We start from the raw sequence: 16,503 nt of genomic DNA, 5'->3' as shown, positions 1-16,503 counted from the left end.
TATCCCTCTCTCTGACTCTCTGTCTCTGTAAAAAAAAAAAAAAAAAAAAAAAAAAAGCCATTGTAAATTTTACAAAAAGATATAAGATAAAGATGAGGACTCTTGCAGAGAAATGAAAACAACGAAAAAAACCAAATGAAAAATCTAGAGTACAACTGAAAAATCTGGAAAAAAACCAGAGTCTCAGTCACCTGGAGGACAATGACAAGTAGTTAATGATCATGTACTAGATAGAGTCCCAGAAAACAAGACAATGTGATAAGAGACTGTGACAGGAAAATATAGGCTGAAATCTTCTAGAAAATGTCAACCCACAGACCCAAAAGCTCAAAAAACCCCAAGCAAGTAGACATAAAAATCCCACACCTAAGAACATCAGAGTCAAACTGTGAAAACCAGAGAAGCAGTAAGAGTAAAATCAAACATTACATACAGGGGGAAAATGACAATATGACGGCTAACTTTTCATCAAAAAACAATGTGCCTGACCTGTGGTGGCGCAGTGGGATAAAGTGTCGACCTGGAACACTGAGGTTGCCGGTTCGAAACCTTGGGCTTGCCTGGTCAAGGCACATATGGGAGTTGATGCTTCCTGCTCCTCCCTTCTCTCTCTCTCTTTCTCTCACTCCTCTCTCTCTAAAAATTAATAAATAAAATATTTTTTAAAATCTTAAAAAAAAAAAAAACCAATGTAATATATTGGTATTATTCCAAAAGACAATGGAATAATACCATTAAAGTGTTAGGGAAAACACCTGTCAATCAACAATTCTATATCCAGTGGAAAAAATCCTTCAAAAGTATAGGTGAACTGAAGAGATTTTTAGTTAAACAGAGAATTCATCACTAACAGATCTGTACTTTAAAAAAATTAGTAGTGATTCTAGAGAATAAAGAGCTGGAAATGGTAAGTATGTTCATAAATGTAAAAACAAATGTATTTTAAAAATAAATAATTTTCTTATTTTTTAATTTATGTAGAAGACAACTGATTGTTCAAAGCAAAATGAACAATATATTGGGGGCTCCCTAACAGGTACAAGTGAATGTGCGCCGGCAGCACAAAGAATGGGGGTGCAAACGGAAGCACAGTGTTGTCGTTGAAAGGGTCAGTGAAAGCACAAGGGAAATTAGAAAATATTTTGAGTTGAATGATAGTGAAAAATCAATTTGTGGAATGCAACTAAAGCAGTGAGTGGAGAGAAAGTTATAGCCTCAACTGCTAATGTTAGGGAAGGAAGATTTGAAATGAAGGATCTGAGCATCCAATTTGAGAAGCTGGAGAAAAGAAAACCAAACTAGCAAGAGCAAAAATCAATGAAACAGAAAAAAATATTAAAGTAAAAAGTGGATTCTTGCCCTGGCTGGTTGGCTCAGCGGTAGAGCGTTGGCCTGGCGTGCAGGGGACTCAGGTTCGATTCCCGGCCAGGGCACATAGGAGAAGCGCCCATTTGCTTCTCCACCCCCCCCCCCCCTTCCTTTCTGTCTCTCTCTTCCCCTCCTGCAGCCAAGGCTCCATTGGAGCAAAGATGGCCCGGGCGCTGGGGATGGCTCCTTGGCCGCTGCCCCAGGCGCTAGAGTGGCTCTGGTCGCAGCAGAGCGATGCCCCGGAGGGGCAGAGCATTGCTCCCTGGTGGGCAGAGCATCTCCCCTGGTGGGCGTGCCGGGTGGTTCCCGGTGGGACGCATGCGGGAGTCTGTCTGACTGTCTCTCCCCGTTTCCAGCTTCAGAAAAAAAAAAAAAGTGGATTCTTTGACAAACCATTATTAGTAACACTTATCAAAAATGTAAGTGAAAAATTAGTTATCATTACTGGAAATAAGAGAATCATTGCTAAGTATTTCCTGGTCAGTAAAAGAAAAATAAGAAAATATTATAAAAAACTTTATGTTCTTTACATAAATTCAAGTGAGATTAAGTGATTTTAAACAATTCCTGGAAAGATACAACTTATCATAGGTGACACAAAAAACTTAAAAAGAAGGAACTACTGATACAGGGATTAATCACAAATGCATAATGCTGAACAAAGACATCAGACACACAAGTCTCCATACTACGTCACTCCATTTGTATGACATTCAAGAACAGGTAAAACAAAGCGATAGTGAAAAATCAGGACAGTGGTTGCGGGGAGGGGACTAGAAAAACGCAAAAGGAAAATTTCTGGAACAAGTTTCTCATGTGGGTGTAAATCACTTAAAATCTCTGCATTTCAGTATATATAAAATATGCCTAAAATATTAAGAAAAAGGAAATGTGTCTATAATCTCTCAGAAGAACCCAACAGACTGTTTTCCCTTAAAAAAAAATAGAATTAGTTGTAATATAAAACTTTTTGTACTTAATTATCATTAAGTTTTCAATATCTTTAAATATACATCAATCTTTTTAATATTTCACTATAGGAATATACCATAACTTTATTTCTCAGTGCTGAATATTTAAATCTTCTTTATAGGACCCTCCCACCCCACCAGCTAGCTTCATTGGGATAAAGACTAAAATTTTTTTTTTTTTTGTATTTTTCTGAAGTTGGAAACGGGGAGGCAGTCAGATAGACTCCCGCATGCGCCCGACCCGGATCCACCCGGCACACCCACCAGGGGGTGATGCTCTGCCCATCTGGGGCATCACTATGTTGCAACCAGAGCCATTCTAGCGCCTGAGGCAGAGGCCACAGAGCCATCCTCAGCACCCAGGCCAACTTTGCTCCAATGGAGCCCTGGCTGCAGGAGGGGAAGAGAGAGACAGAGAGGAAGGAGAGGGGGAGGGGTGGAGAAACAGATGGGCACTTCTCCTGTGTGCCCTGGCCGGGAATCGAACCCGGGACTCCTGCACGCCAGGCCGACGCTCTACCACTGAGCCAACCGGCCAGGGCCTAAAGACTAAATTTTTAAAAACTCAAAATCTAAATTATGGTCTTTTTAATTAAGAAAAATAATCAGGAATTATTTACTACATTAAGGAAGCTCAAATGAAGGATATTTCTTTCACCCACGCAGATTCCCCAGGCACTGGGACACAATAGAAAGTCTGTCTTTCCAAAGTAGTAGTTCGTGGAGAGTTTAAATCAACTTCTTGTTGAGGCTGTAATATACACAGAAGTTTTTGAACAGTTTTATTAAGAAAAGCCAAAAATATTTTAAATTAGCAACATGTTTATGTTATTTATAAAACAGTAGTAAATATTTCATATTAAGAGTTAACTGAATCAACAAGCAGCTACTAACTCCTATCATTTTTCAAAAGAAAACTGACATAAAATTATTTCACATGCAAAAATCACTATCCTACCTTCCCTCCAATCCGTAATACACAGCAGTCTATGTTACAAAATTAAATCCTCTTAATAAATAGGATGCTTTATTTTTTTCAAAAACAAAAGCACATGGTAATCCCGCTCTCTCCCCAGGAAATGTTTCAGAATTAGCCTAGTAAGAAGGAATTAATGAAACACTCATCACAAGGTAGCTCTACGATGAGATCCAAGACTCGGCTATTATTTCCTAGAAAAAGCATACTCTCTATTTCATGTATGCTTAGAAAGTACATACACACATATTAGAAAAAGAAGTAAGTTTTGCTATTTATATTCTACCTTTGAAGAGGTTTTTAGAAGACCAAAGAAAAAAAAGGCAAAATCATTTTAGGTGACCTCTTAGAACTTATTTATACACAAGATAAATTTAAGATCAACCAAATGAAAGTAATATATTCGCTGCTTAGGAAAAATTCTTATTAAAAGTGTTTTATATATCTTAATACATACCCCACATTCTGCTACATCTCTGTATTTTCCAAAATGAAGAACCTATGACCCAAAGGATAACAGTATTAAAGCAGTAAGTATATTTATTTCAAAACTACCAAACTCAAGAACAAAATTAATAGCACTAATTATAAACAGAAAGTCCCATGATAAAAAGCTATACATACACGTGCTTTTGTGTTTTGATTAACCGTTTCATAAACTCCCATGTAGAACTCAGGGTCAAACATGTCCTGAATCATGCAGCGAAACTTCACAAAACTGTTAGGTTTCAAGTAATGAAGGGGGACCTCATTCAGTGATGGCACCTTAAGGGAAATGAACAAGTCAACAAGGTCTCCTGTCTATGAGACAGTAACTTCATCAACACAGACTTTGTATCTAGACCCCAGTAACAACTAGACACAAAACCCAGCCCTATTGGTTAATATTGGTTAATACTGCCAATAATCAACATAACGTAACTGCCGGACAAAAGGAATTCTGAGTTCTCCCAAGTTTGTCTAGTGACATTTGACTATAATGTAATACTGCCACCTAGAGGCACCAAAACGGAAACACTGATTGCTTGCATTTTAAGTTTAGGTTGCAAAAGAGACTTAAATCTTTTAATATATTTATATGCACTTAAAACATTTAAGGCAGCACACATTAATTTATATATTTTTAAATTATAAGTGTCAATGTCACCCCATTAAATATCATTTCTAAAAAAAAAAATTATAAGTGAATTACTACTCTACTGAGAGAAACTAGAAGTCAGCCTAACCCTCTCGCCCCACAAAGAGCAACGAACTTACCCATTTAGGGGCATTATTTTCCTTCAGCTTTTCCTTAAAATACTCAACTACTTTCTTCTCCCAGTCAGGATGAACTCCATTTTGGGCTGAAAGACATACACATTTGAAAGTTAAGCTACAGCCTACTGTAATAGACTACATTCCGCTGAGCGACACACTCCTGAAGCGCACGCGCACAAGGCTGGCAGGCTGGCAGTTCCAGGTCAGGTGCTGCTGGCCCCTGCTTGTTCTCAGAGCCAACAAGGGGCTGAGAACACGCACAGGATGACAGGTCACCCAGACAAAGCAGCACGTCAGCCACCGCACTGCTCTGCAGAAACACTGCTCTACAGACTTTTATCTTTATCACTACCCTGAAATGAAGTTTTTTAAAAATAAATTTTCCAAAAAGTCACATGACTAGTACAAAAAGCACCTGTATCTTTGCTCCATTTGCTTTATCATTTGCTCTCTCTCATATATACTTTTCTGACCCATCTGAGATGAAGTCTAACACATCATATATTTTTAAGTATTTCAATGTTTCCTAACAGATTACCTCACAATTCTGTTACCAACTTTTGAAATTAAAAATTGATGCAATACCTTTTTTTTTTTTTTTTTTTTTTTTTTTACAGAGAAAGAGAGTCAGAGAGAGGGGTAGATAGGGACAGACAGACGGGAACGGAGAGAGATGAGAAGCATCAATCATCAGGTTTTTTTTTTGGTTTTTTTTTAGAGATACAGAGAGAGGGATAGATAGGGACAGACAGACAGGAATGGAGAGAGAAGAGAAGCATCAATCATCATTTTTCGTTGTGACACCTTAGTTGTTCATTGACTGCTTTCTCATATGTGCCTTGACCATGGGCCTTCAGCAGACCGAGTAACCCCTTGCTCAAGCCAGCGACCTTGGGTCCAAGCTGGTGAGCTTTGCTCAAACCAGATGAGCCCACGCTCAAATTGGTGACCTCAGGGTCTCGAACCTGGTTCCTCTGCATCCCAGTCCAAGGCTCTACCCACTGTGCTACCGCCTGGTCAGGCGATACAATACTTTTTAATCAACCACCCATAATCCCAATTTGTCACCTGACCCAAAACTATCCTTTATTGTACCTTCTTTCCTTCAGTACAGAACTCTAAATAGCATCACATAGTACTGCTGTTAGCTATCACGTATCTTTAATCTGGGCCAGTACCTCAATCTTTTTTTTTTTTTTACAGAGACAGAATGTCAGAGAGAGGGATAGACAGGGACAGACAGACAGGAACAAAGAGATGAGAAGCATCAATCATTAGTTTTTCGCTGCGCATTACGACACCTTAGTTGTTCATTGATTGCTTTCTCATACATGCCTTGACCACGGGCCTTCAGCAGACCGAGTAACCCCTTGCTGGAGCCAGCGACCTTGGGCTCAAGCTGGTGAATTTTTGCTCAAACCAGATGAGCCCTCACTCAAGCTGGCAACCTCGGGGGTCTCAAACCTGGGTCTCCCGCATCCCAGTCTGATGCTCTATCCACTGCGCCACTGCCCAGTCAGGCCAGTTCCTCAATCTTTTATGACATTCATATTTAAAAAAGAATACAGGCCCTTAAAAAATAGAAGGCTCATTCTGGGTCCGTCTGATGTTTCCTTATGATTAATTGCAGTTGATAACCAATGCCGTGTCCTTGTAATGGTGTCATTTAGAGACAAGTCCATCTTCCCCTCATGGATGATGTTAAATTTGACAGCCCAGTAATCTGTGGGTGACACTTCAAGACTGTGCAAATAATTTTCATGAAATTCACCCCCCTACATCTAGATTTAGCATCCACGGATGATTCTTGCAATGATGACCCAAATGAGAAAGGTGTTTTTAATGTCATCTTAAAGATAACAACACCAAGGCTTTGAAAAATGAGGAGAATGGGCTAAGACCAGAGTGAATTATCAACAGCATCAGGAATACCTATTTTCGGAAACTGGAACCACCACACCACAAAGCCGGCCCATACCGCCACCATTTACATTTAAATCCTGCTAACACCACGCGTGAGCAGGGCTTCCACTTCACTTAGCCAAGGCTGGCTCTAAAAAAGGAATGAGGGGGAAAACTCTTTATGTGATTTTATGTGCAATGAGGAAGGTTCCCTCTACCAGCAAACTGGTCCTCAAAGCATGGTTCCCTGACCATTAGGCACTAGCATCGCCTGAGTCATTAAAAATGCAAAATGTCCAGCCCATGCCATACCCACCAAATCAGCAACTCCAGAGAGCCACTGCTATGAGTGCCAGTCTATGATGACTGAATTGAGTTTTCAAAAACTGGGTATTTTTATGTCAAAATACCTGGAGATGTTTTCTCTGAACATATGTACCCTGATTTATCAATGTCACCCCATTAAAAAAAAAGCCCCTCAGGGAAAAAAAAACTGGGTATTTTTGCTTCTAGTCAAAGTGGATGTTTACAGAAAAGAATTATATGAAGCCATGACCACCACACAACATATGCCACATAACAGGCAATGAAGTGTCATCCAAGAGTGGCTGATAAGGGTTAGTGCTGTCTAAGTAACTTACATGTACACAAACATGATACTGTTAGTAAAGGCCAGCTGACAAGTATCTGGTACTTCTGGACAATTCAAGGACTGCTTTAGATTTAAAAAACAAAAACAAAAACACAGAAACTGTCCATCATTTATTAAGCCTACTGGGTACCCAGCACTCTGCCAGGTTCTACAAGGACATCTAGAGCTGGAGGAACTTAAGAAAACTACACCATCCCAGAGGAAAACAGCAGAGGCAGGTTCCTGCAGACACAGTGTCACTTTCTGGCTGTAGTGGAGCCTGACACTAGCCCCCTCTTGAATTCTGTTGCTGAGCCATGTATTTGTCTTTCTTGGTTTAAGGAGGACCCAGCTGAATCACTTGCAACCAAGAGTCCTGCTTAGCACACATATACCACTCTAGCGTATTTCCTGAGTTCCTGGCCATCTGAATTTGAGCAGCCTGCACTTAAATCTTACTCTACTCTAAGGGGTTCCGGGAACTGAGGATAGCTCAGTTGGTCTGAGCATCGGCCCCAGATGGGGGTTGATGGGTGGATCCTGGTCGGAGTGCATGCAGGAGTCAGTCTATCTCCCCTCCTCTCACTTAAAAACAAACAAAAAATAAATAAAAATGGGTAAATGTAAAAAGTAAACAAAGGGTAAGTGGTGTTCAAACAACTGGATATCCACTTGAAAAAGAACGAGTTTGGATCCCTACCTCATACCATGTACAAAAATTAATTCAAATGGATCAAAGACCGCCTGATCTGTGTTGGAGAAGTCTAGTGTCAACCAGGAAGCTGAGGCCCCAGTTTGAACCCTTCCCCCGACCGAGGCATGATGGATGATAAGCAATCAATGAACCACTAAAGTGAAGCAACTACAAGTTCATGCTTCTCACTTCTCTCTACCCTCTCTCCCTTCCTCTCTATCAAAAAGAAGAAAAAAATGGACCAAAGACTTAAATGTGAAAGTTAAAACTATAAAACTCTAAGAACACAGGCATAAATCTTTGTAACCTCATGGTAGACAACTGGGCTCTTAAATATGGCACCATGAGCAAACAGAAGAAAAAGAGAGAAACTGGACTTCAAAATAAAAGTTATATCAAAAGACACTATATCAAGAAAGTGAAAAGATAATCCACAAAGTGGGAGAAAATATTTGCAAATCATGTATCTGATAAGGGTCTAGTATGCAGAATATATGAAGAACTCTTATAATTCAACAAAAAGACAAAAGCCCAATTAAAATTTTTGCAAATGATTTGAATAGACATTTCTCCAGAGAAGATATACAAATGGCCAATATGCACATTAAAAGATGCTATTATCATTAATCAGGAAAATGCAAATTAAAAGCACATCTAGATACTACTTCACTCACTAGGATGGCTCTAACTAATACAATAGGATATAACAAGTCTCAGAGAAGATTTTAAAAGTTAGAAACTTCATACATATAGCTGGCAGAAATGTAGAAGGGTACAGTCACTCTGAAAAACAATTTGGCAATTCTTTGAAAAACAAACATGAAATTATTGTATAACTCAGCAATCCTGCTCCTAAGTATATTACTAAGAGGACAAAAAACATATATTCACATAAAAACTTGTTCACAAATGTTTATAGCAGTACTAATCACAATAGCCAAAGAGTAGAAACATGTCCATCCATGGATGAATGGATAAACAAAATGTGGTATATCCATACAATGAATATTACTTTCAGTCATAAAAAGGAATTCGGTGCTGCAGATACATGCTATGACAGATAAACCTTGAAAATATGCTAAGTGTAAGAAGCCGGATGCAAAAGGCCACATCTTGCATGATTCAATTCCATTTATAAAATATCCAGAACAGGTAAATCATAAACAGAAGTACATTAGTAATTACAAGATAAGCAAAAATAGTTCAGGTTGGACACTTTGTAAGGAAGCATACTTTTTACTTTTCATTTAATACCATGTTTTTTGTAACCACATATAAGTTACTATTTAATGAGTTAAAAAAATATATACATATGTATTTAATGCCTTTTGCCACATAGTTGCTCAATCCATTCTTTTCTTAGAACTTTGTCCCCCAGGTGAGGTGTGGGGCTCAACAGTCCCACATGACATGAACTGTGCTCTGCCCATAGCTGACTACATGCTGTGCCCATCAGATTCTCTAACCCTGGAATTTAGGATTCAATGGAAGGTGCTAACTGGTGTGGGTTGAAACTGAGAACGAGTGGATTTGGGAGCTGTGTGGAGTAGAGATCAGGTTGCTTAGGTTCCTGCTATCTTTCCAGTTCCTGGCCCACTCAGTCCCCTCAGGAGACCAAGCCACCCTCCCTGCCTTTGGGTTCTATAGCCTTCTCACCAATTCCTTTTATTTCAGTGGCCAACCTAGGGCGGGGCGGTAGGAGAAATCCGAGGGCACAGACAACTCTGTACAAGGGGGTAATGTAGTGACGTGGTCTGAGGCCTAGAAAGGGGTGGAACCAAGAAAACCCCCATAAACCACTACTTTTCTATCTAGGGGGAAAACTGGTTTAAAACGATTTCCCAACTAAACCAGAAAGTCTAGAAGTTTAACACCTGACCTTCTTCTCACCCAAACATACCCATACGGCTATAATATTAGAAAGGTATTCAAGACATTCAGTGACAGAAAAATAGGGCAAAAAAATATGTACTACACTTCAGAACAGTTTCTACAAAAAACCATGACTATAATAAGACAGTATTAGCTGCTTCTCTGTAAGACACAACCCACAGGGCCTGACCTGCGGTGGTGCAGTGGGTAAAAGTGTCGACCTGGAATGCTGAAGTCGCTGGTTCGGAACTCAGGGCTTGCCTGGTCAAGGCACATATGGGAGCTGATGCTTCCTGCTTCTCCCCCCTTCTCTCTCTCTGTCTCCTCTCTCTAGAAAATGAATAAATAAAATCTAAATAAATAAATAAAAACCACAACCCACAGGGAAACAGGATATTCTAGGGGAGGAAGGAGGGGCATCAACAAGGCCCAGGTCCCCTCAACAATTCACAAAATTTTCAAACTACTGTAAAGCCAGTATTTTATATACAAATTATATACCCTTTCTGTACCATGATGAGATGTGTGCCTCCTATGATCCTGCACTTAGGAGAAAAAATCTGACACGAATACATTCAAATCTCTATCAAATATAAAGTCATCTCATTTATTCAGCACAACAAGGGTATGGGGTATTTCTCACAAATTTTCTAAAGATCAGTAACTGGAATGTCACCATTTAAGCACTAAAAGTTTTTACTTTTGAAGGATTTTCCCTATGAAGTATCTATGAGTCTACACCCTGGTACATCAACTGTGCAGTTTTAATCTTCACTTTTGGGGGCCATAATTTTGCACATCAAAACTATGGGGTCCAGGGCCTGGCCGGTTGGCTTAGTGGTAGAGCGTCGGCCTGGTGTGCAGGAGCCCCAGGTTCGATTCCTGGCCAGGGCACACAGGAGAAGCGCCCATCTGCTTCTCCACACCTCCCCCTCTCCTTCCTCTCTGTCTCTCTCTTCCCTTCCTGCAGCCAAGACTCCACTGGAGCAAAGCTGGCCCAGGCGCTGAGGATGGCTCTGTGGCCTCTGCCTCAGGCGCTAGAATGGCTCTGATTACGGCAGAGCGATGCCCCAAGATGGGCAGAGCATCGCCCCCTGGTGGGCATGCCGGGTGGATCCCGGTCGAGCACATGCGGGAGTCTGTCTGACTGCCTCCCCATTTCCAACTTCAGAAAAATACAACCCCCCCACCAAAAAAAACTACTATGGGTTCCAGCCTGACCAGGCGGTGGCGCACTAGCATCGGACTGGGATGCGGAAGACCCAGGTTCGAGACCCTGAGGTCACCAGCTTGAGCGCGGGTTCATCTGGTTTGAGCAAAAGCTCACCAGCTTGGACCCAAGGTTGCTGGCAACCTTACACTTAGCAAGGGGTTACTCGGTCTGCTGAAGACCTATGGTCAAGGCACATATGAGAAAGCAATCAATGAACAACTAAGGTATTACAATGAAAAATTAATGATTGATGCTTCTCATCTCTCTCCATTCCTGTCTGTCTGTCCCTATCTATCCCTCTCTCTGACACTCTTTGTCTCTGTAAAAAAACAAACAAACAAAACTATGGGTTCCAGTATTCAGTATGAACGTGAATTACTAGGACTTAGTGAAGGAATACATTCCCCTTCCTGAAAGCACTCTTGACAGGTACCTAACGATTTCTTTTTGGCTGGTTTAAAAAATATATATACACAGCTTTTCATCTGTTGTTTATCCGGTTATCAGAGTTCCCTGGCTACCCTGATGCCTACCCAAGATTTCCTCTCATTTGCTGCCTATAGTTTCGGCCTGGGAAACCAGGTAACTAAACTAGTTCAAACTGTAGTGAAGATGAATCGAGTTGCTGAATCCCTTCCTACAAGAAAATACATTTTGCGCCATCAGTTTTGGCTCCTGGGGACAGTTTAGCTTCTTATCGGGCGTTCTCACTAATACCTCACGATGCTTTAAATGAGCTAGGGTACCTCTGCAGTTCTAAGTTACTTCCAGACGAGTCAGGTGCTACGTACAGATCCAACAGTGATTTTTGATTAAGTCTGCCTCCACTTCTAACTGTGGGGGGAGGGAGTGTCAAAATGCCCAGCCAACCGTAAACAACCTTCAATTTTCCTTCCCGTCCTCTTAGCCGAGTAGTAGCACTAACAATAACAATTGCAACTAAAACTGACTAAGCTTGTCTGCAGCCATCGCAGCCCTTTCCAGGTAGGAGGCAGGAGTTCACTGGAGTAGTTCAACAGTTCTGGCTAGCTCGGACACAGGGGAGGTGTGTACTCTAGGCAGGTTTTAAAGCCACTCTTAACAGAAAAATTAAGCTGTCACACTAAATCTTATCTCGAGAAGGGAGGATGAGTGGAACAGTAGTTAGTGCCAACTTCTGCCGCGAGTGAGCCAGCACGCCCCCGGCACACCGGAAGTTTTGAAATATCCTGCGGGCTTCCTAAACGCAGAGCGCCTTCCCTTCGCCCCGTCCCCGCCGGCCGGCCCGCCCGCGGGTCCCAGCGCCCCGCCGGGGCACCGCCGCACGCGGGCTCGGGCCCCTGCGGAGCCGGGCGGGGCAGCGCGGCCGTCAATCACGGCCGGCCCCGCGCCGCGTCACCTCGGCCGCCCGCGGATCCCGACTCCGGCAGGTGGGAGGCACCTGCGGCCCGGCTCGGGAAGGGGCGTCTCAGCGCCGGCGGCGCAGGCCCGGCCGGCCCTCTGGGCCGCGCGACCCCCCGAGGCAGCCCCGCGTGGGGCCCGCCCGCCCCGCCCCCGGGGCCGCCGCTCACCGAAAAAGCCCTGCACGATCCCGAGCGGGTGGCTGAGCCAGTCCTCCCCGCACGGCATCTCGCCTACCGGCGTCCCGCGCCGCGGCTCCTCCTCGGGGGATCGGCAGCTTCTCGCCCGCGGTTTCCCACGCACGGCGACACTCGTGGCGCGGGCGGCCCCGCCTCAGGGGCCCGCGGCAGTGGCGGCGGCAGCTCGGGAGCTGCAGGCGACGCGAAGGCTCCGCGTACCGGCCCCCAGCCTCTACTTTGCACAATGGCGGGAAATAGGCGCCGCCGACCGCGCTGCTTGCGACCTGGGTGGAGCTCGCGCAGGAGCGGCGGCGGGAGCGCGCTGCGCGGCCCCGCGGCGAGGAGGAGGGGCGGGCTGGCGAGCCCGGGGGCGGGGCCGGCCGCGACGCGGTCGCCGCGCGCCGCCATCTTGGAAATGGGCAATGGACGGGCACACCGGTCTCCAGGAACCTGTAGCGCGTGGGATTTGGCGTCTCAGGCCGGGGTTGGCGTGGCGCTCGTTGACACCCTGTGCAGAAGTGAAGAGGGAAACTCCTGAAGTCCAATTTATTAATTCCTGGTGCGAGGACTTGCTCAGGTCGGAGACTACAACAGTTCAAAAGCACAACCCCAAAGAGACCTCAGAGTTATCTCTGGGCAAAATTAATGGGTGCAGTAGCCTTTGGTGACCGCCCCCCTTTTATTTTTCTAGTGGCAACGTTTGTTCTCTAGCACCGTTCTCCAAACCCTATGTAGTGACTTTCGCACAGCTGGATAAAGTCTTGTCTTAGCTCACTGAGAGAGGTCTACATTTAGGTGAGGGAGACTTTGGAAGACCCCAACTTCTTTTTGCCGTCATCTCAGGCATTGTGGTAGGGGCACTAGTTCCTGATTGAGACGCAAGCTCCTAACTGCGAAAACACCCTGGTCTGCGTCTGCCTGGAACCTGGAAGCAGGAGCTTTGGCGAGGTTCCTGCAGCATGTGAGTTTGAGGATACCCTCAGGATGGAGATGGTGGCATCAGCACACTCAAAAGATCAAACCTTTGGTAACCTGTTAATGAGGAACTTTGGGAGATACCCAAGTTCGTTCAGTATGTTTTCACCAGGCCTGGGCTGTGCCTAAGGAAACAACAGTCTCATCAGTTGAAAATAGAGCATGGTTTAACAGCGGGAAGCTGAAAAACAAGAACTGAACTCAGATCTCAAGCCCTCCTTAGCACAAAGGGAGGTAATTAGCATTTCTCATTGTGAACGAATTAATTGGCACACTGGGTTATGCATCTGGCTCTTGTGAGTGTGGGTGAGTTGAGAAAAATGAGTTACAAAATCCAGGGTGTTGGTCAAATAAGTTTTTATGATATATATGTTTGCTCGCATATAGTTTGTATTGGATGTGGGGGACAGGCTTTAAGCAAGCCAAGTCGTTATAGCCTGATTGCATGATGTGGGTGGTGCACTCTCATGGGAAATCCAATTATGCCCCAGATAAGTGACTTTGTATCAGAGACTTCCTTACTTGTATATTGGATTAAAGGTTTTGGTTTCTACACTATAAAGTGGGGCAGACCAGGAGCTTGCTCTCTTGGTTCCTGCTATCACCATTGCAGGGGCCTCCCTGATCCCTTTCCCTTCATGGGAAAAGCTGGTTTTCTGCTTTTCCCTTGTCTTCTCTTGTAGTTTGCCTGTCTTGGTGAGACACCAATAAACAGGATGGCCCACTATCCTCTGACTCCACCATTTCTTTACTGTCTGCCAAATCCAATGGGAACCTGCATGCGAATGGCCATGATGGCGGCTCCTGGCCTTACACAGGGCATTACCACCACTTTTTTCATTCATTCGTTTGTTTAGCAGAGAGGGTTGCCAAGTTCTGGTATTAAATGGAAGAAGCCCCAAATTACAGTTAACCTCTGAACAACATAGGTTTGAACTGCTTGGGTCTATTTGTACTGGGATTTTTTTTTCAATAAATATATAGTCGGCCCTCCGTAACTCCAGGTTTTGCATCCTCAGTTTCAACCAACTGTGGATCGAACTGATTTAGCAGGCAGTTAGATAAACAGGAGCAGAGTAGGAACAATAGGCCAAGTACTGGAGATCACCCGGGCAGATAGACCCAGGTACCTAGCAAAGAACAAAACTAGGCTGGGACCTTGCCCCCAGGGTGACCTTCGCTCCCTTAGCACACCTCGGCTCCTGCAATTTAGATCCCCTGACCATTCATATCCCTGGTCCTGCAGTTTAGCCCCTCCCTAACCTTTCCTCCCCTGGTGTGTTGCTAGTCATGTGGTAGACTGCCACTCAGAGGAACAAGGGGACCTGAGAATAGATAGCCTTATGGGACTCCCATACAAGCCCTTGCATGACTATTCCTTTAAAGCAGTAAGCCTTCAGGGCAGTGAGGTTCTGACCCGTCAAGTAACCTTAAGAACAGAGCCTTGGGGATGCTGACCAGAGAAGCCTTTATGTCACTCTAAACTAGGTAGGTCCTTTGTTGATGGTCTGATTGAATCTGTTATCCCTTCCCAGAGGAGGATTATACCTTCCTCCCTGATGGAAAATTCTACATTATAACTTTCATCACACTTTTGTTAATAAACAAAAATAAAAGTTTAGGAGTCTGTTTTTCTGACAGACAAGACAGTCTCCAAGATGGAAGGGTCCTGTGTCTATCTTTTTTTTTTTTTCTTCATTTTTCTGAAGCTGGAAACAGGGAGAGATAGTCAGACAGACTCCCGCATGCGCCCGACCGGGATCCACCCGGCACGCCCACCAGGGGCGACGCTCTGCCCACCAGGGGGCGGTGCTCTGCCCATCCTGGGCCTCGCCATGTTGCGACCAGAGCCACTCTAGCGCCTGAGGCAGAGGCCACAGAGCCATGCCCAGCGCCCGGGCCATCTTTGCTCCAATGGAGCCTTGGCAGCGGGAGGGGAAGAGAGAGACAGAGAGGAAAGCGCGGCGGAGGGCTGGAGAAGCAAATGGGCGCTTCTCCTGTGTGCCCTGGCCGGGAATTGAACCCGGGTCCTCCGCACGCTAGGCCGACGCTCTACCGCTGAGCCAACTGGCCAGGGCCTGTGTCTATCTTATACACCATGGTACCCCTAGTGTTTCGTATACCACCTTGCCCACCCATAGTAATGACAAGAATTCTCTCCTTGGCTGAACTAGCATGGCTTCTAGCAGCTTAAGGCAAAAGGCCTGGGATGACCCTTGTCCCCTTTATTTTTCTTTTTCTTTATTTTTCTTTTTTTTTGTATTTTTCCGAAGCTGGAAACGGGGAGGCAGTCAGACAGACTCCTGCATGCACCCAACCGGGATCCACCCGGCATGCCCACCATGGGGCGATGCTCTGCCCATCTTGCAGCGTTGCTCTGCTGCAATCAGAGCCATTCTAGCGCCTGAGGCAGAGGCAAACTTTAGCGCCCGGGCAAACTTTGCTGTAATGGAGCCTTGGCTGTGGGAGGGAAAGAGAGAGACAGAGAGGAAGGAGAGGGGGAGGGGTGGAGAAGCAGGTGGGCGCTTCTCCTGTGTACCCTGGCTGGGAATCGAACCCAGGATTCCTGCATGCCAGGCCGACGCTCTACCACTGAGCCAACCGGCCAGGGCGACCCTTGTCCCCTTTAAAATGTCTTCTGGAGAAAGCTCAGCACTGCGAGAATGTACTATTTGTTCTAGCTGAAACTTGGTGACAGGCATATAGGACTTCTAACCTCTTTTTAAAGCAGTTAACTTTAGAAAGCTTTCGATTCTAAATCCTTTCTCTTTCCCTTTTGTTACCGGAAAGGGGACCTGGCTCTTCAGGTCTGCCTAGGAACAGCTGGTAGTGTGTGGGCTATTGACTTCACGCAGAAGAGTTTCACAACATGAGTCCAGGTGACTTGAGAGTAAGTTTATGAAAACTGGGACCAGTGAAACAAGGAAAGACTTAGAATAGAAGCAACAGGGGACTAAGTGAGGCTGCCTTAGCTTTCTAGAAACCTTATGGGAAAGAAAGAGAAAAGGAAGCCTTGAGGTTAGCCTGGGGTGAGCTGCTGCTGCCCATTGCTCCCGAGGTTGCGAGTCTTGTGGGGACCCTTAGA

The 16,503-nt window shown here is 44.5% G+C and overlaps 1 protein-coding gene across 3 annotated transcripts in view; it reads right to left on the bottom strand.

The window, feature by feature from the left end:
* Window positions 1-12,725, bottom strand: part of MCMBP (minichromosome maintenance complex binding protein) — a 28,521-nt gene extending 15,796 nt beyond the window's left edge. The window contains exons 1-5 of one of the 3 annotated variants that reach the window (XM_066355603.1): window positions 12,435-12,725; window positions 4,573-4,658; window positions 3,940-4,080; window positions 3,773-3,814; window positions 2,989-3,090 (exon numbers count right to left, since the gene is read on the bottom strand). In XM_066355603.1, the coding sequence (XP_066211700.1) occupies window positions 2,989-3,090; window positions 3,773-3,814; window positions 3,940-4,080; window positions 4,573-4,658; window positions 12,435-12,492 (429 nt within the window). In that variant the 5' untranslated portion in view covers window positions 12,493-12,725. The remainder of the gene's footprint in view (window positions 1-2,988; window positions 3,091-3,772; window positions 3,815-3,939; window positions 4,081-4,572; window positions 4,659-12,434) is intronic. The other 2 variants (XM_066355604.1, XM_066355605.1) reach the window with 2 other exon arrangements.
* Between the last annotated feature and the right edge of the window lie 3,778 nt (window positions 12,726-16,503).

Source organism: Saccopteryx leptura, chromosome 13 (genome assembly GCF_036850995.1).
Source record: "Saccopteryx leptura isolate mSacLep1 chromosome 13, mSacLep1_pri_phased_curated, whole genome shotgun sequence".
NCBI classification, from domain to species: domain Eukaryota; kingdom Metazoa; phylum Chordata; class Mammalia; order Chiroptera; family Emballonuridae; genus Saccopteryx; species Saccopteryx leptura.
The sequence above is the reverse complement of the archived record's forward strand: the minus strand, read 5'-3'. Positions and strand labels throughout refer to the sequence as shown.